Source organism: Diuraphis noxia, unplaced genomic scaffold, assembly GCF_037042655.1.
Source record: "Diuraphis noxia isolate RWA-SAM2 unplaced genomic scaffold, SU_Dnox_SAM2 contig0004, whole genome shotgun sequence".
NCBI lineage: Eukaryota > Metazoa > Arthropoda > Insecta > Hemiptera > Aphididae > Diuraphis > Diuraphis noxia.
The window spans coordinates 69,913,802-69,935,033 of NW_028301714.1; the positions used below are offsets into that span (position 1 = coordinate 69,913,802).

The window sequence follows — 21,232 nt, forward strand, 5'->3', positions numbered from 1 at the left end:
GCGACATAGCTAGGCACGAAAAATATACGTAACGGCGACGGGAATGCGTGAAAAAAAAATTATAATCCCGGGTTCCCGACGGTCTAGTGGGGTGACTGTGGGGGGAGGTACGCGGTGGTCCTCGTGCGCGAGTGTCCGTGTGCGTCTCTGTTGCGCCGATGCGTGCGTGTGGTGATTTCCCCCCTCCAACCATCCCCTTGACCACCCCCAACCGTGTCCCGATGGTTCAACTCGTCCGTAATCTGTAGCGGCGTGTTCGCGTTACGCCGTCGGCGAGCGGGGGGTCGCGGGCCCGGCTTGGCGGCGGTCGCCGGGCGGTGGTCGCAGTGTGCAAACTGCTAACCGTACGCGAGCACCGTGGGCGGACGACATCGACGGCGACAAATCACGTTTCAATTACAACCGCCAACGATTTTCGAGACGCATCGTCATGAGGGAGATTTTGCATTTACAGGCCGGTCAGTGCGGAAATCAAATCGGAGCCAAGGTAAACATAAGACCCCAACGTGCATAATTGTTATTATCCTTGTTGTAGATACGTTTTCGAATTAAATACGTAAACGATTTTTAACGAATAATCTCGATGTTGAGAAAAATAGACAGATTATTGTATCGTTGACGTTTTTGAAAATCACACGTAAAGTTCGGTGGTAGTTTTCCGCCATAGGTAACGCCCGTACGTTATGAATTTATGATAATAACATTACAGCTTTGCCTGCGCGCGCTGTATGATACATTGGGATACGCGTCACGTACACTGTTCGCTCGCTCGAGCGCCGCCACGGCTGTTACTTTGCTAGTTTCCCGTTAATTTATCATATTACGGATTTTTTTCCGCCTTCTCGGAATACCGCCACACGTGTTTCGGTGTAAACGTACACTCGAACCTAGTCGAAACATAATAAAATATTATAATATTATTGTTCGCCGCGTGTCGTTTTGGCGGTCTTTCAAAACGAATGTTGTAATGCAATATAATAGTACCTATGACGAATACGATGCGCGGCAGCCGGGCGAATAACCGAAACGAGCCACGAGGTTTTCTTTTTCATTATTTTATCATTTCGCACTTGTGTTGGGTTCACGAGTTTTCTGGAAAAACGACGATTTCATCAAGTCGAACGAAATACAACGAATACTCGTAATGCGATTGTTGTCAGTGTTGTCACTCATAATATTACCTATAATATCGTTGTAATCGATGAACATCTAGACTTGTTGATAGTTGATACACATTTTGTTTTCAAAACCGATTGACAGTCCAGCTTGTTGGGGGGAGCTTTTAAATTTAAAACAATGTTTATGTATAGTATGAGTAATTAACGCTGTAAGTAGGGACCTGCTTAAATCGAGGTGGGAACGAATAATTAATTAGATGATGTTTTGTGTTTTGTGAGTACTTTGCCGCCGCTATATTCATAGTGTTTTTGCGTTTGGCTTGAGCCGGCACCCGCAGCTGTCATAAAAAAAAAACCAGCATAATTTAATTATATTATGTAATAGGTGTACCTATATAATAATATTATGAGTTATAACGTCTTATATTTGGCGCTAATCAACAATCGTTAGGTAGGTATTCTCCGTGTACTATGCACCCAACAATGCGATTGTTAACTATCTCCGAAAAAACCGAATACTCTATGTCAGTGTTTACTAATTAATAACTTTACTGTACAACGTATGAGTACCAGAGTGCCCTATCTACAAGAGTACGTGACTACGTTCTTTTTCATCTATCTTTTCCGTTCTAGTCTCCTCTGTCCGACGTGTTTGGGTTTTTTCTATTAACTTAACATTATAAACTATAACTATTCTAATACTTCTTTGCATGTTGGTTCCGTTCCAAAAGCTCCCTAGTATATTTTTAGAGACGTCCAGGCAACACCGCATATATCATCTTGCACTGCATACTGATTTTGGTCGTATATACACACTCGACGACATGCCTTAATTATCATTCGTTATTTCCGGCATAGCACTTTGCCATTTTGCGACGTCCCGTAAGTGCAGTCCTGGCGCCCAGCCACAGTGGGAATGAGATCGATAAACTCGAAAACCCACATCAGCGCATCGGAATACTGACCGAGATTATTAGTTCCTCAATTCCCTCTGTCGCAATAGCTCTGCATTGAAAACATAATATTGTTGTGTGCATTTTGTTGAACGAGGCGTTTGGACAATACAAAAATCATTGTAAACAAATGGTTGCACAACGGCCTCACCGTGTGTCTATAATATAGGTAGCATACGTACATTATTATATAGGTACTTTAGGTACGTTTTTAATAGTCATCGTCACAAATTTGTTTTGTTTTAATATTTACCTACACATAATATTTAATAGGCTTATCGGTTGTTTTAACACGTGTACACGAAAACGTATGCGCATGCATTAACATGCAAAGTGTATCAACATCGATGATGTGCGTTTTAAACACTATTAAACTATTAATACAAAGACAAACTAGTCCAATTTTTGTAGGACTTCATTTTCCCACACAACCATACCGTCCATAATATATCCATACATTTTAAGCAACCACTACTATCGATTGCTGAGTCATTGAACGTTAATTCAGCGATATAGCCTATGTCGACGCGATTGCGTTAGGGTTTGTAAAATAATTAAATTATGTAACCGGTGCCTAATTCGAGTCTTAGATATTTTATTATATTGTGTGCATTTTTTGTTTTTTATACGTATTCTACAAAAAAGCGCGCGTCCAATGGACCGAATAGCACATTAGAATTTTTGAAAATCTCACTAAAATAACGACTTTTACTGTATTTGTTTCATTTATCATTTTCATATTATTACATAAACTAGGTTAAGAGATTATACTTGATGCTACATTATAATATATATTTATATTATCGGTTTTATTTTAATATTATTATACATCATATTAAGCAATGACCCCGTGGTTAACTGCATGGATAAAATTAAAATCTTTTTGTTAAAAATTTTAGTTCTATATAAAATAAATAATACATTGTATTTTTCTAAAATATATTTTTAGTTCATATCAAGTACTATATAAAAACTTGTTAATGTATAAATTAGGAATCATAAGTTTATTCATTGATAATTATTATTAATGGATTAACTGTTATTGTGTGATATTATATAGTTATAGTTATCATATAGATATCATCATATTATTTATTATCAATATCAGGAAATAATATGTCTTGATCAAAATATTATATAAGTACAACTATTCCAAACATTGATATTGACTATTGTATAGATGCTATCATAGTAATTTATAATTATACTATGAATCTAAAAAATGAAATTAATGGGGGCGTGGGACTGCATTTTTGTCTTTAGAAATAATATTTTATTATTAAGTAACTATTAAGTAACTATTAGGCAATGGGTATTTTTTTCAAAATCATGTCAAATTTGACAATATACTAATAAATACATGATAATAATATTGAATTCAATGTATTTAATAAACACATCAACACGGAAGTCCGTGTATTTAAAACAATAATTTGATCGGGTACAGATTGGAGGAAATATTTTTATTTAGTGTCAGACTGTTTTAATTTTGCCACGTTAGGGCTTAAGAGATTGGGTAAGGTCAGTGGCTCAGTGCTTTTAAAAAAAATCTGGTACCTACGCGTAGATATACAAAAGTAATAAAATCTATAGGTAATTTAAAATATATATTTTTTTTTATGTATAAGAATATAAGGCAAACATCCAATAAACACTATTTTACAAAATTATTTTTACTAAGTATAATTCTCATTTTAGAAATATCTTGCACATACAATGCAAATTTAAGCTCAATGATCATAATTTATAAAACATAAATTAAAAATCGATCAATTTTTGTGTTAAAACAACACTTAATAAAAGCATAAGAAAACTTTTTTAGGCTTCACATATTAATTTTTATTTTATCTATTATTTCATTATCGATTACCGAGGTCCCTATGAATTTAGTATTTACCTATACCGAAACTATATATTAGGTAATTATAAACCAAATTGCAATATGTCGTAATGTATGTACGATTTCAGTTTATTTTTCCTGGGTTGAAAGGTTGAAACTATATTAAAATGTTGAAGCATAGATTATCAGGTTTTTAAACTACAAAATATAATTTAAATAAATTAAGTTGAAAATAGGCAAAAACTGGACGGTAGTGTGAATTCCATTACACTTATTACTTGATGGATACGAAACATGCGGATATAGCTTCCTCCTATATTATTTTCCATAGTATTTAGGTCACGTGTCAGGTCAGTTATATGTTAGGTACATACTTTATTTATTTATTTAATGTTATACCTAATTTCTGGCTGGATTTTGCATCAGGTATTATATAATAAGGTCTCGGTTTGGGTCTAACCGATACATTTTTTACAAAATATTGATGTGTCCGTTCGGGCTTTCTTAAATATAATATTATGTTGGATCTAGTTGTTTTGTATTATATATATTTAGTTATGGGCTGTGTTGAAGGTAGTTCAAATTATATAGCTTGATAATATTTTTCTATTAGGGGTTGGGCTGTTTTAATGTTGCCCGTGCATATCTACCTGGCTCTGTTATTCTTCAATGTTATATATTTATTCAATAAAATTGGCAGGTTAACTTTAATGAAAGCCCTTAGCCCAATTCATAATTGAAAATAACCTTCATGACGATTATTATTTATTACCTAATTAACTATTCAAAGTTTTTGAAACATCATAAAACATATTATTCAGCATAATTTGAGGAAATGGAATAATTACTGCTATTAAAATGTTCGTTAACTATATGTACGTATGTTTAAATAATAAAAAGTACCTTATTGTCTTTATTAATGACTAATTAGTACTATAAATAAATAATAATACTGATTTAAATTTAATACGTATTGTCAAATAAATAATATATAAACAAATGTTGAAAAAATAATAAATAATAAATATTTTCGTTTTCTTATATTTATATACCGGGTGAAAACTATAATGTTATTCAAAATAATTTTTTCACACAATTTTAACTCATTTAAGTTAGAAATAAACAAAATTACTATAAAAAAGCGACTAAGTCGAGGATGTCACTCTGCTGTACAGTAGGTTATTGTAATGGATGGGATTAAATTTGAATGCAATGATAGGTATCATTGTATACGAAAAACGATTCTGAACGGAGATGATTTGTCAGTCTAGGATATATTATATTTAAATATTGTCATATTTTCTATTTTGAAACAAATATTTGATTTTTCAATTAAGTCGCATTTTGCATGAGGCATGGTTAATCAATTAGTGTAGTTATCATGTAGCTATCATAATTCATAATACCTTAAATTATCATAGATATACACGAATACCTGGTTTGAGGATAAATCGTTATCATTACGCGATTTCATAAATTTTAAAACTCAAACGTTCAAACATTTTTCCTATAATGACGCTTCAAATTTTCTCTCTAGCTATTTGAAGCAAAACTTATGTTGAATTTTATAACCTTAAATAAAAATACAAACAATATTATGAATTTTGAACTACAAAATAATTCGCAAATATTCATGGTTTTGACGAATTTTTGTCAATATTTGAAATTCAAATGCTTATAAAAATTTAATTTGCATTTCCGGTGGACATTTTTTGTGTGATAAAGATTGAAAAACTTGTATGGAATCTTATATTAAATTTTTAAATCTTAGTTTAAAAAAGAAAATTTTTTATTAATTTTTAGTTTAAAATAATTTGTGATTTTTACGTATTTTGTCAAAATTCAAACTTTGAATCCTTATAAAAAAAAATTGTAACTATGAATTTCTTTTATTTTTGAACTGCTATTGTAATAATATGTTAAGAGCCTTGTATTAAATTTTCAAGATTTTCTACCAAAAAAATAAATTTTTATCGATTTTAATTTAAAAAAAAAACTAATAATGATTGAAAATTGCATATACCTATGAATAGTTCAACTTAAGTCAAATTTTTTTAAAAATTTCATGGTGGATAGAACATAGGTACTTATTTAAACATTCGGCTAAAATTGCATGTATCAATGGTCAATGGTCATTCGTTTTAAAGTTACATAAAAAATCAAAATCGATTTTGTCGAAAACTGATTGTACATAAAATTTCCTGTTTTTCCGTTAATTTTTAGTTAGTTTATCCCGATTATTTAGAAAAATATTATAAGAATTTTTTACTTTTGATCCCCCAAAAGTTTTAACAAGATTCACTTTCTGATTTAAGAAGGTACTGAAGTTAAAAGTTGAAGCATTTTTACCACCCCAAAACGTAATGATAAACACAAAAAAAAATATTCATGTTTTTGACGAATTTTTGTCAATATTTGAACTTCAAATGCTAATAAAAAAAAATTATGCCTATGTATTCTTATAATTTTTTATTCACTATAAGAATAATTTATGAGGAACTTTGCATTAAATTTTCAAGTATTTTGATAGGGCCAAAAAAATTTTATTGACACTTCAAAAAAATGTTTTCAGACATTGAAAATTTCAGTCGTCTATAAATATCTCAAAAAAAGTCAAAATATTTTGAAAATTAAATCATGTAAAGAAAATGTCAATCTAAATAACTGATAAAATTTTCTACTTATACTTTTTGAATAATAACAAATATTTAAAATGGTTTCAGGATAAATCGTTATCGTTACGCTATTTCGTAAAAATTTAAAATTCAAACGCACTTAAAATTTTTCCTATAATGATCCTTCGAGTTTTATCTATAGCTACTTGAAGGAAAACTTATGGAAAACTTAGTGGTGTATTTTTAATCCTTAGTTATAAACACAAAAAATTTTATGATTTTTCAACTTCAAAATTACTTGCAAATTATCGCATTTTCGACAGATGTCGTAAAAATTTGAACTATAAACGCTTATAATAAAAAATTGTGACTAACGATTTTTAATTTTTTTTTAGCTACAATTAGAACAACTCATAAGGAACCTTGTATTAAATTTTCATGTTTTTTTGGTTGTCCAACATTTTTTTATCACTAACATTAACAATATATAGTAATAGATATCACTAACATTAACATTTGGTGAAAATTTCAAGTATTTGCAGTGATTAGTTTTTGAATAACAACCATTTAAAAATATCGATTTGGTCGAAAACTGATTTTGCGTAAAAATTCCCGTTTTTCTGTCATTTTTTTTTTTGTTTTTCTCGATTTTTTTGAAAACTGTTGGAAAATATTTACTTTTCACCTCTATAATGCACCAAGGATATTCACTTTTACATCGGAAACCACCCCCAAAGTTTGAAATTGAAGCATTATTTCGACTAGTTATGCTGTACACAGACACAAAAACAAACATAAAAAAAAAAAAAAACACACACATCATTGTAAAATCAATACATTCATCACTTCGTTCAGAATCTAAAAGATATGCCTTCTATCGAGTATTTATTATATCTAATTAATGTTTTACTTTTTTTAATGATGACATGGCTGACATGCATTATAAAGTATAATATGTTTATTAGTACTTCGATATTATGAAAGTTGAATTTTGAAAAAGTCGTAGATTATGAGTTATAAGTATTTAAAGTTAAGATTAGTGAAGCTGAGTGGAACTTTGGTGCACCCCCCTCAAAATTTGGTAAAATTTCAAATAGACAATAATCAAAAATATATATCTATAATATACTTTGTTTATGGCATTATTTGAAAATGTATTCTGTTTTAGAAAAAAGTTATAAAACATATAATATAAACATATTATTTTTTTTTAAATATGGTAGTAAAATATCTATTTACCGTGTTCACAATTACTTATAAACTTATAAGTTATAACTCCTAAACTTTACAAATACTTATATTATATATTTTTGAAATAAATTTAAATATGTAGGTATAAGTGAACGTAGTAGTTTTTCAAAAAAATCAAATAAAAAAAAAATACAATATAAATACCTAGGTATTCTAGATACAAATAGTCTGTGAAATTCGATTTCTATCTATTTTAAACTAAAATTGTTATTTTCAATATACCTTGTTTATACTTTCAACGAAACAGTTAAATGAGACGATCACTTAAATTTCAATATAATATGTGAATAATGTAAAGGTATTAGGTACCTATATGGCGTTATTATCTTGTTAAAGAAGCCGCCAATTTACGGCTGTATACTTCACGATTTGTATCTCAAGTGTATTAGATAATTATTAAGTTACATACATATAGTTCAAGTTATTGTTATTGAAGTTTTATAAAAATGTATGAATCTATTGTGATGAATAAATTGATGTGTTTTGTCTTACCTTAAATAAATTAAGTATTTAACAGAGCTTATTAGCTAAAATTCTCTTGATCTAAAGTTAACCTTTGAGGCTCTGAATGCATACAAAATGCGTACATTACCTACTACTCTATTTATATTGAATATTGATGATAATAGAAAAATTGATTACATTATTATTTTATTAAGTATATTATTATTAAAACTTAATAATTTAAATGCAGTTATTAATCTGACACATTATAATATATAACTATGTTATGCAATTAAAATCCCACCGTTCAGTTACTGAAACTGAAACTTCTGTTTGAGTTTATAGTATTAAGCCTTATGTTAAGTAATAATTTTTCAAATAATTCTTAAAAACGTATAGGTTTATAATTTCTAGTGTTTCGTGTTAATATTATAATAATAGTAATAACTATTATAATTTTTATAACATTCATGTGATGAATGATGATGAGATATTAAAACATTATATACAAGTAGATAAACAATGTAACCACCCACATAAATATTTATTAGTAATGATACTGCATTGTTGTAGGTAACTAAATTTTATGTGTATGAAAAATTTGTTTTATAGTTTTGGGAGATCATTTCGGATGAACATGGTATCGATCCTTGTGGTGCGTATCATGGTGACAACGATTTACAATTGGAGAGAATCAATGTTTACTTCAACGAAGCCAGCACCCGTGAGTAGATTTTTAATCCTAGTCGTATATAGTTCAATTATATAATCATTAACCAACATTGTATTTTCAGATGGAACGTATGTTCCTAGAGCAATTCTAGTCGATTTGGAACCTGGCACCATGGATTCGGTCCGTTCCGGACCGTTCGGACAACTGTTCAGACCCGATAACTATGTTTTTGGACAGAGCGGAGCAGGTACTATAAACATCTAGTGTACCAAAACATTTTAATTCAATTTTATTCACATTAAAAAAATGATTGCTTTCAGGTAACAATTGGGCTAAAGGTCATTACACGGAAGGCGCCGAGTTGGTGGACTCTGTCATGGATGTAGTACGCCGGGAGGCCGAAAACTGCGATTGTCTGCAAGGATTCCAATTAGCTCACTCTTTGGGTGGTGGAACAGGATCCGGTATGGGTACACTGTTGATATCGAAAATCCGAGAGGAATATCCCGACCGCATAATGAACACGTTCAGTGTAGTTCCATCTCCGAAGGTATCGGACACCGTGGTGGAACCCTATAACGCCACACTGTCTGTTCACCAGTTGGTGGAAAACACGGATGAAACGTTCTGTATCGACAACGAAGCATTGTACGATATTTGTTTTAGGACGCTGAAATTGACGTCTCCGACGTACGGTGATCTTAATCATTTGGTCTCCGTGAGTTGTCCTTCTTGATATTTTAATGTTAATAAATGCCATCCACTGAATAAAAATATTACAGTTGACATTATCACGTTGTAGGTAACTATGTCTGGGGTGACGACGTGTCTTCGGTTTCCCGGTCAGTTAAACGCTGATTTGAGAAAGTTAGCTGTCAACATGGTCCCATTCCCGAGGTTACATTTCTTCATGCCTGGATTCGCTCCACTTACAGCTAGGGGTAGTCAGTCTTACAGAGCACTTTCGGTTCCCGAACTCACACAACAAGTGCGTAATTTTTACATCGGAAAGTGCTAATGCTAAATGCCGATATATGTGTTTTATCGTTTATTTTTGTATACGAAAGATGTTTGACGCCAAGAACATGATGACAGCTTGCGATCCTAGACACGGGCGTTACCTAACAGTAGCCGCCATTTTTAGAGGAATTATGTCTATGAAAGAAGTCGACGAACAAATGTTGAACATTCAGAATAAGAACTCGGGGTACGTATACCCATATAATAAATAAAACTAATATTTACCAATAACTTTATTATTACCTACCGGTAACTTGGTATTATGGGATGATAAATAATAACAACCATGATGAATTTTGTTAAGATATTTCGTGGAATGGATACCCAATAACGTTAAAGTCGCCGTATGCGACATACCGCCCCGAGGCCTTAAGATGTCGGCAACGTTTATTGGTAATACTACCGCTATCCAAGAAATATTCAAACGCATCTCCGAACAGTTTACAGCCATGTTCCGCCGTAAAGCATTCTTGCATTGGTACACTGGTGAGGGAATGGATGAAATGGAATTCACCGAAGCCGAATCCAATATGAACGATTTAGTATCAGAATACCAGCAATACCAGGTACCATGAATCGTTAAATTATTATTTTATATCTAATCTTTAATGAAAACGTTAAGTGGTCAGTTAAGTGGTACATCTGTACCTCATACAAAATTCGCATGCAGAAAAATTAATTTTTATCTTCTTAGTTTCAATACCTAATGTAGTGAATCATATATATTTATTATGCTTATTGAGCTTGAAATTATTTTTACTACAACGAAAAAAATATTTAAAGTTTACAGCGCATATTTTTGAATTCGCATTTAGTGATTTTGTGGTTTTAAGAGTACATCTCTAAATTTTACTATTTTAAAAGAATATTTCAAAGCAATTTTGATATCTATTGATGAATAATTATTGACACAACAAAGATTAGTGTAGCGGTTTTTTTGTACAAATGTGTGCTTCAAGCCTGTCCGTACTTTTTCATTTTATTGTTATTTTCTATTTATGGCGTATTGTGATTTATGATAATAGTATAATCGCAGAATAATATATTAAATTATTAAATTTAATCTATTCTGTGGAATAATATTATTCATTTTAATATTCCATAGCAACCAGTAACCAGTAATATAAATATAAAATAAAATAGAACATAATATTAACCGGATTATCATCAGTAACGCAACTAGACACTTGGAAGCCAAGCCATCAGCAAATAAAAATTCTTTCCTTAGTCATTAATTTCATAAAATTAAAAACAATTCTATAAGTCACAGTGTATAACAATTATAAAACACTAAAAAACTGTAGGTATACTGTCTCAATGCCATGCAAATTATTATACTATAAAACTTTTACTTTGATTAACAACTATGACTGTCGGTTGTCGACGAGTAACTATAATCCACACTTAATTATTAAAACAATTTAATTCTGACAAATTTATTAACTAATAGCCAAATAGGTATACCGCATATGCGAGTATAATGGTAGACGGTAGTTGTTAATGAATAACGAAAATATTGAATATTAATCGTCCTCCGCCCCTAAGTTATGCCCCGATGATATTCTACGAAGAAAATTGGATATTTAAAACATAATTATTGGTACCCGTTTACTATCTTGTATGTATCACTCATAACGTAATATACTAATATAACTATACCTTTTAAATTATACGTAGATGTTCAAAAAACAAAAATTTTAATGTGAAAAATAAAAATAAATTTTTATTGTTAGTCCTTTGAGCAGCTAATATCTGTATTAAGGGGGCTCTAGAGTTTTACTTTGCCAACTTACCACTTTATCAGGTAGTTGAGCCACTTATTACCATATAATTTATAGTAGGATGTGTATCATCAAATATCTTATAGAATAAATTTATTTAAGGCGATTGGAAGCTGCGATTTTCTGTCTTTGTCTAACACACGTACAAGCGTACAACATAGGATTTTATAGTTATGTTCTTTGTCCGATTATACCGATTGATATAATGAAGCGATAAGAATTCTACAAACATATTTGAATTTGTTAAGTCTTTTTGAGATCGACCTTCCCACATTTTTGATATCCCTCAAAATTCTAAAAATGATAGATTAAAACAGAGTAACTAAAAAATTGACATATTTTAATTTTTGGAGAAGATTAAATTAAAAAATCAAAAATGTGGGAAGATCGATCTCAAGAAGATTTGGTGAAAAATTCAAATCTGTTTTCAGAATTCTTATCGCTTCATTAGGTATATCGATCGGTATAATCGGTCATATAGAACATGTCTATAATCCCATGTTGTTCGTGTGTTAGACAAAGATAGAAAATCGCAACTTCCAATCCCCCGCCCTTAATAATTTTAGTGCAGTGTGATGAATTAAAAAAAAAAAAATAAGACGCTGAGAGATGGCTCGGTGGCAGTACTAATCTATAGACATATTCTTTAATATAACTTGTGTAGGTACGATACGTATGATTGTTATAAAATAAAATATGAATAAAAATATTTTTTCTTATGACTGCTCCCATAGTGTTTATAATTGTGTAAATTGGACATGCAGCTACAAAAGGCCGGACCCCTTGATGTATATTACTAAATAATATATATATTATATATAATTAATAATTATTGTCGGTAAATACCGAAAACTGTACCTATAACATGAAAATTATCTTCAATATGGTTTACATGTTTTTCTCTAAATCAGGGGCGTCAAATTTTGTTAAATATTTAAAACAACGTTTCATATTTTTGTCCGCAGGAAGCGACAGCCGAAGAAGTCGAATTTGACGACGAAGAAGTTGTCGAAGAGGTCGATGACAACAAAGATTACTGAGTATTGTGAACTGAATATTATGTACATTATGACGGTTATTCAACTTATGAATTATTTATGTTGTACGTTGACTATATTGAGTTTTAATGTTTATAAACTCTTATTGCATTTGTTAAATGTTGATTGATATGTGTCGTTAGTAATTTAAAACGTTTATTAAACGAATGCTGTGTTCGAATAATAATTACATATTTTAATTCTGTTTTCTGTAACGCCGTGGGCCAAATCCCTACCTATATAATAATATACCATCATCACACATGCATAATTTTTGTACGGTGTAAAATTATATACCTACTTTTACATTTGCGTATTCAGGTAATTTTCGGCCGACATGGTGGAATTTCGTTTCCTTTTTTTAATTCGATGACTTTTTAAGCGACACTACATGTTATGTTGAATTTCCGGTTCAGTCGATTTACCGAAGTTTTACGTGGTGAGCTGCCGCTAATCAAAAAACATCAACTTATCGATACTGGTCAATATTTATTTACAGTGGTAAAATATTTAAATGTTTATCAATTATTCCTACTGATAAAATGTTCAAAATGTGGAAGATTTTGTTTCTGTGAAAAGCGTCTAAGAGATCTTCACAGCTCACCGTAAAATGTTATAATTTATGGTGAACACACAGTCCTAGTAGGATTGAACTATACGGCGTAGTTTAAGCGGTACCTATAGGCTATAGGAAAGGATTTTGGAACAAAAAATATGGTTAGCCTGTTAGCCACTATATAACCAATTCACAATTGACTTCGATCAATCACAGTTTTAGAATATTTTAACCAGTCTGCCGTCTCAACAACAAACTGGACCGGATTTAATGCAGCTACTGCCCTATAGGTAGGCTAGGTTATAACCATCATAAAATGATGGCAAAATAAGTTTTTTGATTTAGTGACCAATTCAATTATTTGAAGAAAAAAATATTTTGTAAATGTTGAGTTCAATTACAACATCATGATTCATGAGTAACAAACCCAAAAAATAAAAATAAATTGTTGGTATGATATCAAAACGTACTTTATAATTACACTCTCTTCTAGTTTTAGACTAACAATTTAGCTCTTAAATGGTACTCAAAATCAAAAAACTGCTTTTCTGGCCATGTTTTATGTAACGTCTGTTCTTTTTGCCAGTTATAATAAAAATAACTTACGAAATCATACCAACAAGGTATTATATGAATGTAAAATATTTAACAATATTATTTTATTTATAAAATTGTAAAACATAATTAGTTTTACAGCTTATTTTGATGAACTTAATTTTTTATTGTCACATACTTGTAAAAAATTTTTAATTCATAGCTGACCAAATTTTTTTCCGATAAAATCAAATAACTGAGTTGTTTATAACTTGTTTTGCATTTTATTTATGGTTTTAATTGTGAGGCTTGTTTATATATTACAGCACCAGGATCAAGTATGTTATAAATCACAGTTTTTTTAGCAGCAGCAATTGTATTATGCATTAACATTGCCACTGTCATTGGACCAACTCCTCCGGGGACAGGTGTTATGTATCCTGCTACTTCTTTAACTTTTTCAAAGTCAACATCACCCACTAGATATGATTTAGATGTTTTCGGATCTTCCACCCTGGTTATTCCTACATCAATTATGGCTGCTCCTGGTTTAACCATATCAGCACGAATTAAATTCGGAACACCTAATTGATTAATACATACACCCAGTTTATTTCAAAAAACATTTTTAAGTATTATAACCAAGGCTCGGAACTTTATGCGCTATAAATTACTCAAATATGCGCATACATATGCGTTAAAATCATCAAAATATGCGGTATAATATGTAGTAAAAAAAATGGAAAATATGCAAAAATATGCAATTTATTGAACAAAATACATTTTACATGCAAAATTGTAAACATAATTGTTCACAAATTACCTACGATTTACAATATATATTTCATATCATGGTACAAAATATTAATGCAGTGGTAAATGTTGATAAAAATAAATACAGGCCGGTCGGCGGTCACTATTACCTACGAGTTCTCAGTAGTATAGAGATAATATTATTGTTGAGTGCTTGGGAGCAATACAGTAATAGCCATTGATGAATTAATTTATTTTGTCAAATTATATTAAATTTAGAATTTCGGTTGTCATATATCTAATATTTTTTTGTTTAAATATAAATTTCTAAAAAAAAAAAAATTGTTTTCGTTAAATCTATGAAATATACATAAAAATGTTCATGAACCTAAAATATGCGTATTTGTACAATAAATAACGAAATATGTAAAATTATGCAACAAAAAATTTTGTATTTAAATTATACGTACAATGAATCGAATTTCAATATGCACTTTCTAGACAAATATGCAAATGCCTAAAGTTCCGAGCCTTGATTATAACTAAATATATTACCTGCTGCTGATACAATAATATCAGCTGTTTTAGTAAATAAAGCTAGTTGATCTGGTGGAGTATATCGATGGCATATTGTTGTTGTTGCATCCATTGCTGATGTCTCACCTTAATATAAGATTTAAAATAAATTACATCATATATTTAGCATAATTAACTTTAATTTATGATTTATTTATACAATATAAATAGTAATTATACATAGGTAGTCTTTTTTGATTTTATTATCATGATTTTTTTATAAATGAAAAAAGCAAAGCAAATTTGTCGATTTGTGATTATTAAACCAGGGAAATTATGGTGATTATTTATATAGAATTTTTTTAAATTTGTAAAGATCAGGCAAATAATAATAGTTAATAAAATGTTTTGAAATTATTCAGTGTATAAGTGAGATTAAGGTATGGTACAGTAGGGCTTATATTACATATTTTATGAATAAAAGTGTAAAAAAAATGTCTTATGCATGACGAAATAACTATTAACTAGCATTTGAAAAAAAAATAATAATTATATTATGCATAAACACAGTAAAGTAAATAAATATTTTAATATTTTATTATTAATATAACACAATGCATTATACAATCAAAAACTCATAAAAGGCGCGTAAAGTATAAGCCAATCAAATGACGAGGATTACTCCCACCCTATTCTGCGTAGACTGAACGAAATTCAGTTTGTTGTGATCATACCTTGTTATTTCGTCATGGTCTTATGCATAAGTACTATTAACGACATATTTTTGATTTATATGAGTATCTAACCAGTTTACAAGTTCAATTTTTAATATACCTGCATTATCTGCATGGAGCAACATAGCAATAGGCATACCCACATTTTTTGACCTTCCACAAACAACGGCATTTTTACCAAGAGTAGAAATTCCTGAAATAATTATTTTTTATTTGAAAATAAAATATACTTTTAAATGTAGCATTTAATCTTACCTGTTCTTCGAATTAACTCATGAACACCCAATGGTGTACATGGTCCCAAACATTGCATATCCAAACAAAATCTTCCAATATTAACAATGTTAAAACCATCAACATCCTTGTGTGGTGCCACAGCATTGCACAAAGTTCGTTCAGTAATATGATCAGGAAGTGGTAACTAAAATTGCATACATGTTAGTGATAAAAAAATCACCCTGTATATTTATTATTATGTTCTAATTACAAACCAAAAAATGTTAGGGATTTTTATTCTAATGAGTAATGGAATATATATTATGTATTTTAGGGGAGTTCAAATTATGTACTATAACAATATTAACAGTATAAAAAATACTCGTATGGCGCTATTGTCCGGATGTACTAACCTAACCTACACCGGAGGTTTATTTGGCAGAATTTCTAATGGGGCACCTGTAGGTTTCTGCCATGCCCCGGAGTGGGGGATGGTGGCACTTGTTCTCCAGACACCGTGACTTGTCCGGAGAAAAATGCTGATGGTCGAGGATCAAACCTGGTCCGGCTGAGCCACAGCCAACGCGTTAGACCGCTCGGCCACCTTGTCCCCCATATTAACAGTAATACATATTTTTTTAAAGTGGTATAGGTGTAAGATCCAAAATTAAAGATTACAATATGCATAATTTTTGAAATAGGCACATCACATGTTGGAGTCTTAAAACAATACAAATGGTTAGTTAATATTTTATGCTTTAAGGAACTATAACTTACCTGGACTAGGATTCCATCAACATTTTCATCATGATTTAAACATTTGATACAAGCAAGAAGCTCATTTTCACTTGTTGATGCGCTGAACTTCATTGTTTTTGTTTCGATACCTAATTAAAATGTCTATTTATAAAAACAAATATTATATAAGTTTTTTATTATATTGCCATTGAAATAGTGTAACAACCAACAACTTTAGCAGCTTTCATTTTGTTTGACACATAAATTTTACTAGCTGGATTTTGTCCAACTAAAACAGCTACTAAATGGGGAGGCCGATTCCCTTTCAAAACCCATTCTTGAGTTTCCAGGCGTAGTTCATTTAATATAGTATTAGCAATACTTTTCCCATCTATAACTGTAGCATTCAATCTAAAAGAATAATATTAGCGTTAAAGGAAAATTTATCAATATACATTCTTTCTTAAAAATTCTGGGCTTGAAAACATTGACAACTAACAATATTAGTTAATAACTCATCCTGTCTACCTTTATAAGACAGTGCGGCAACAATAGTTCTCAGTTATACTTTATACATATGAGTGGTTACTGGTTGACATAAATTATAGGAAAACAATTGTCAGCATCAGACGTAGGCTGGCTGAGATGCTGGGATGCCACAGCATCCCTTGCCCTAAAATATATTTGCCACAATATGTATAAAATAAATGTGCCATATTTATATACATCCAGTAGTATTCTCTCAAGTTAACATATGTGTAATTCAAAGTATATGATGTGGGTACATGACATCATTTTTGTTTTTTAACAATTCAATTACCATCTTAACATACGTTTTCCTAAATAAATTGCTTCATTTCAGGGTATTTGAGGAATGATATGATGGTTTCTGGCTGATATTTGAGTTAAACATGCAAATGCTAACTTTCTAGACGTATTGATAATATACATGGGTAATTTCAAACTAAATAATAATGGCAACCATATAATATTAGCATTAAGGTATTTTGAGTAAAATTTTTAAGGTATACCTATTCAAATACTTTTAGGTGCGTATACTCATAAATTTATTCACCAATACACCACTGATTAGGTATTCATGTGTGAGGTGGGTGTAGCCAATTTTCAGCCAGTTTATTATAATTTCTGCTTTTCTTGTGGCTCATCCATCTTAATTAATTTTCCTTTCATTTTGTATAAATAAAAATAATATTTTTTCACTTAAAACTCCATTCTAACTACTATTAACATGTTTTATTCAGTTAACTTGGTATCTAGTTATATTTTATACATATAATATGATATTTATTTCATTTCACAAATATAGATACATAAATAAATATAACAATATGAATTTGAAATGATGTCTCCAAAATGAATTAAATAATAATATAATATTGTACAAATTACATTTTTTTTAAACTTGTTATTTTTTACCATAAAATTATATATTATCAAGTGCCCATTTTTACCAGTCTGCGCCTATTCAGCATCAATAGGAGATTGATCATTTTAACAAATTTTTTATTTTTTATTACTTAACCTCTATTGAGTTAAAAAGCTACATTGAAAATTTGAACTACCTAAGTTATATTATGCATGTATGTATAGAATACAAAACATGAGTCTTTTTTTTTTTATAAAACATAATATTTGTATTATTACTTGTCAAAGAAAGCCAAATATACCAAGATAACTACAACATACTTATATACAATTATAAACAAGAATAGATTGTTTTGCTGAATAATTTACCTGATGCAGGAAGAATGAAATTTTTTTGTAAACAATTTTACACCAGTCCAATACCTGGTATGCATTATAAAATTTTATTTGAAAGTAGGTCAGTGAAAGTATCTATAAAAGAAAAAAATAATTTAAAGCACAAGTCATATAAATGGGCTTTATATTCAAAACTAAATTCTACTTACTTATTAAGCAATTGAGCTGTAACACTTTAAGCTATGAAGTAGGATTTCATATAAATCCAAATACATGTAAATAAAAAAATTATAATTTTATCCCCATTTTCCCAATGATTTACGAATAAATAATTAAAAATGAATAAATGATTATGTTAATTTAAAGATTTATTAAATTAAATTTGAACATAATTAATAAAATAATATGCCAATCAGCACGAACTAAGATAATATTAATCCCTAATTATTAATCAATAATCAATATCTAGGCCACTGGCCACTATTCAGTATTCAGTATTCTTATAGGAAGTTCGAGTTCGTGGCTACTGGCTATCGAATTTGGCTTATCGTAAATAAATCATCGAGTTTTTAAGTTAAATTTTTAAGTTTTTACAGTCAAACAGCTGATCGATTTGTTTTCATTTAGCCGGAGGTTCAGCATGATGTTGTAACCGTATTGTAACGTAAAATCTGTAGTATCAAAGAACAAACATTTAGTTTACCCGCGGCCCAAGTCCTAAGATTTTAGTCCGTGGTTCATACCTATAAAATATAAATATAAATACAGATAACAGATTATAGCCCTGTAGCCTATAATTTACCATTATATTTACAGTTTACTATTAGTTATATACTTTTTTTTTTAAATTACTAATTAGTATTGTAATTTGTTGTAAGTTAGTGTTGGTCAAGACTGCCGGGCGCATCTTTGAGTTAAAATCGTCGTGTTTAATATTATTCGTTTTTAATAAAACATAATTTAAAAATGTAAGCATAATTGTTCAGATTAATACTTTTCATTACATTTATAACAAATGCTACATATTTTTTTATCTTTTACTCATGACTGTATTAATTTATATTTATATAGGGCTGCTGTAGCAAACAAACCAAAGTCTGAGATGACTCCAGAAGAGTTAGCAAAACGTGAAGAAGAAGAATTCACTACAGGCCCAATGTCGGTATTAACCCAATCTGTACGTAATAACACTCAAGTATTGATAAACTGCCGTAACAACAGAAAACTTTTGGCAAGAATCAAAGCATTTGATCGACATTGTAACATGGTATTAGAAAATGTACGAGAAATGTGGACCGAGTTACCTAAAACTGGCAAAGGCAAAAAAAAAGTAAATATTATAGCTTTTGAAATTAGTATAAAAATTAAATTTTATCTATTTATTTCAGGCGAAAGCTGTTAGTCGAGACAAATATATATCTAAAATGTTTCTACGTGGAGATTCGGTTATTTTAGTTGTCAAGAACCCTAAAGAAGCTGTCCGGCAAACACCGCTGGCCCCTTAATATGTATTCCTCCTTTTCATAAATTATATTTAAGATATTTGCATTCAAAATATAAGTTTGATCTTCATTTCCTATAATCTAACTTTAATAATATGTTCTTAAATGTGGCTGAATATTTTTTGAACACATTAAAATTGTTTTTTAGTGTGTCATTTTTACATTGATTTTTTCTTGTCAATTCATTTGAAAAATACTATTAATTATTACATACAAAATCTATCTTATGAAAACAATTATAAAACCAACAAAAATATAATTCAATATATTAAAGATAATGTTACACACGGTCATCTTACCTAACCGTAGTCATGCATAATGGTTTAACTTAAACTGTACTGCAGTAACTACTGGACAAGTTATACAATTAATTGTGACCTTACCTTATTATGTTAAACATTTAAAGATAGCAATCTACAATTATAAATTGATTGCCTAAACTAACACAATAAAACTACGATTAATAAGGAGGAAAATAAATAACCGCTCTACTGTAAAATAGGCATTCAGTGTACCTTGTTAATCATTAAAGACTAAGGAGTGAGTCTAAAGTCACTGTAGTGTTTAATTAAATTTGAATTCAATGATAAATTATTCTGAGCTGAGTGTTAGCCTATGTTACCAAGTATAATTGAATATTTTGTTGATATATTTATATTGCTATTAAAGTAGTACAGGATCTAGTTAAAATTAATTTATTTTGAATATTGCATTTGAAAAAGTCATTATTTGTAAAATCATGTATGCTTAAGTTTTAAGTCTTCACTCATAACATTTTTGAATTATCTACAGTGAATTGATTAAAATTGCTATCTATTCTTAGTTTTAATATTTGATTCATTCGCATTTAAACTTTAAATGATTAAAAAAAATAATGGATGTATATATTTTAGATTGCCTGTTCTTAGAATAATTTAATGAAGAACCTTGTAATAAATTTGATATTTTTATGAAATAATAACTAAAGAAATACTAAAAATAAATCCAAAATGTAGATAGCTCATAATTTTATGAAAATTGTATCATGTGTGGAAAATGGTCATATTATTAACCTTTAGTGAACACTTAAGCATTCATTTAATTATACACAAAAAACAAATTACTTTTGTTGAAAACTGGTACTGCAGGTGTAAAAAATAAAAATGTCCACTTTACTTTTAAGATTCTGAACAGAGTGATGAATGTATTGATTTTACAATGATGAGTGTATTTTTTTTTTGTCTGTACAG

The 21,232-nt window shown here is 29.8% G+C and overlaps 3 protein-coding genes and 1 long non-coding RNA gene across 5 annotated transcripts; 3 read left to right on the top strand and 1 right to left on the bottom strand.

The window, feature by feature from the left end:
* The first annotated feature begins 313 nt into the window (after positions 1-313).
* LOC107167722 (tubulin beta-1 chain-like) lies at positions 314-12,919 on the top strand. Its single transcript, XM_015516892.2, has 8 exons — positions 314-487; positions 8,834-8,945; positions 9,016-9,141; positions 9,215-9,612; positions 9,697-9,882; positions 9,962-10,101; positions 10,219-10,480; positions 12,661-12,919. Exons 1-8 carry the CDS (start codon positions 431-433, stop codon positions 12,733-12,735), a joined length of 1,356 nt encoding a protein of 451 aa, XP_015372378.1. The 5' UTR covers positions 314-430; the 3' UTR covers positions 12,736-12,919.
* A 1,164-nt stretch (positions 12,920-14,083) lies between these two features.
* Positions 14,084-19,046, bottom strand: Nmdmc (NAD-dependent methylenetetrahydrofolate dehydrogenase). 2 transcript variants are annotated; one of them, XM_015516880.2, is made up of 8 exons: positions 18,711-19,046; positions 18,535-18,636; positions 17,006-17,190; positions 16,819-16,928; positions 16,081-16,246; positions 15,926-16,018; positions 15,131-15,238; positions 14,084-14,367 (listed from the first exon to the last, which is right to left on the bottom strand). In XM_015516880.2, the coding sequence occupies exons 2-8, from the start codon at positions 18,597-18,599 to the stop codon at positions 14,111-14,113; spliced, it is 984 nt and encodes a 327-aa protein (XP_015372366.1). In that variant the 5' UTR covers positions 18,600-18,636; positions 18,711-19,046; the 3' UTR covers positions 14,084-14,110. The 2 variants fall into 2 exon arrangements, with proteins under 2 accessions (XP_015372366.1, XP_015372365.1); XM_015516879.2 differs by having other exon boundaries at positions 14,084-14,406; positions 18,711-19,044.
* LOC149056430 (uncharacterized) lies at positions 16,242-17,655 on the top strand. The gene is made up of 3 exons (XR_016191795.1): positions 16,242-16,664; positions 16,743-16,779; positions 17,642-17,655. It is a non-coding gene; the product is annotated as an uncharacterized LOC149056430 (long non-coding RNA).
* Positions 19,047-19,244: 198 nt separating the features above from the next.
* On the top strand, positions 19,245-20,158 carry LOC107167716 (small nuclear ribonucleoprotein Sm D2-like). The gene is made up of 3 exons (XM_015516887.2): positions 19,245-19,469; positions 19,573-19,831; positions 19,890-20,158. Coding segments are annotated over exons 1-3 (378 nt in total). The 5' UTR covers positions 19,245-19,467; the 3' UTR covers positions 20,007-20,158.
* Positions 20,159-21,232: the final 1,074 nt, after the last annotated feature.

What these genes read in the sequence shown, in the direction of transcription:
- LOC107167722 (XM_015516892.2), top strand. Translation starts at nt 431, where the DNA reads ATGAGGGAGATTTTGCATTTACAGGCCGGTCAGTGCGGAAATCAAATC. An exon ending in ATCTTAATCATTTGGTCTCC is followed by an intron (nt 9,613 to 9,696) that starts GTGAGTTGTCCT and finishes ATCACGTTGTAG; the next exon opens with GTAACTATGTCTGGGGTGAC. An exon ending in ATTCAGAATAAGAACTCGGG is followed by an intron (nt 10,102 to 10,218) that starts GTACGTATACCC and finishes AATTTTGTTAAG; the next exon opens with ATATTTCGTGGAATGGATAC.
- Nmdmc (XM_015516879.2), bottom strand. Translation starts at nt 18,599, where the DNA reads ATGCATACCAGGTATTGGACTGGTGTAAAATTGTTTACAAAAAAATTT. An exon ending in TTTCATTCTTCCTGCATCAG is followed by an intron (nt 17,191 to 18,534) that starts GTAAATTATTCA and finishes TTATTCTTTTAG; the next exon opens with ATTGAATGCTACAGTTATAG. An exon ending in GAAAGCTGCTAAAGTTGTTG is followed by an intron (nt 16,929 to 17,005) that starts GTTGTTACACTA and finishes CATTTTAATTAG; the next exon opens with GTATCGAAACAAAAACAATG.
- LOC107167716 (XM_015516887.2), top strand. An exon ending in CTGGCAAAGGCAAAAAAAAA is followed by an intron (nt 19,832 to 19,889) that starts GTAAATATTATA and finishes TATTTATTTCAG; the next exon opens with GCGAAAGCTGTTAGTCGAGA.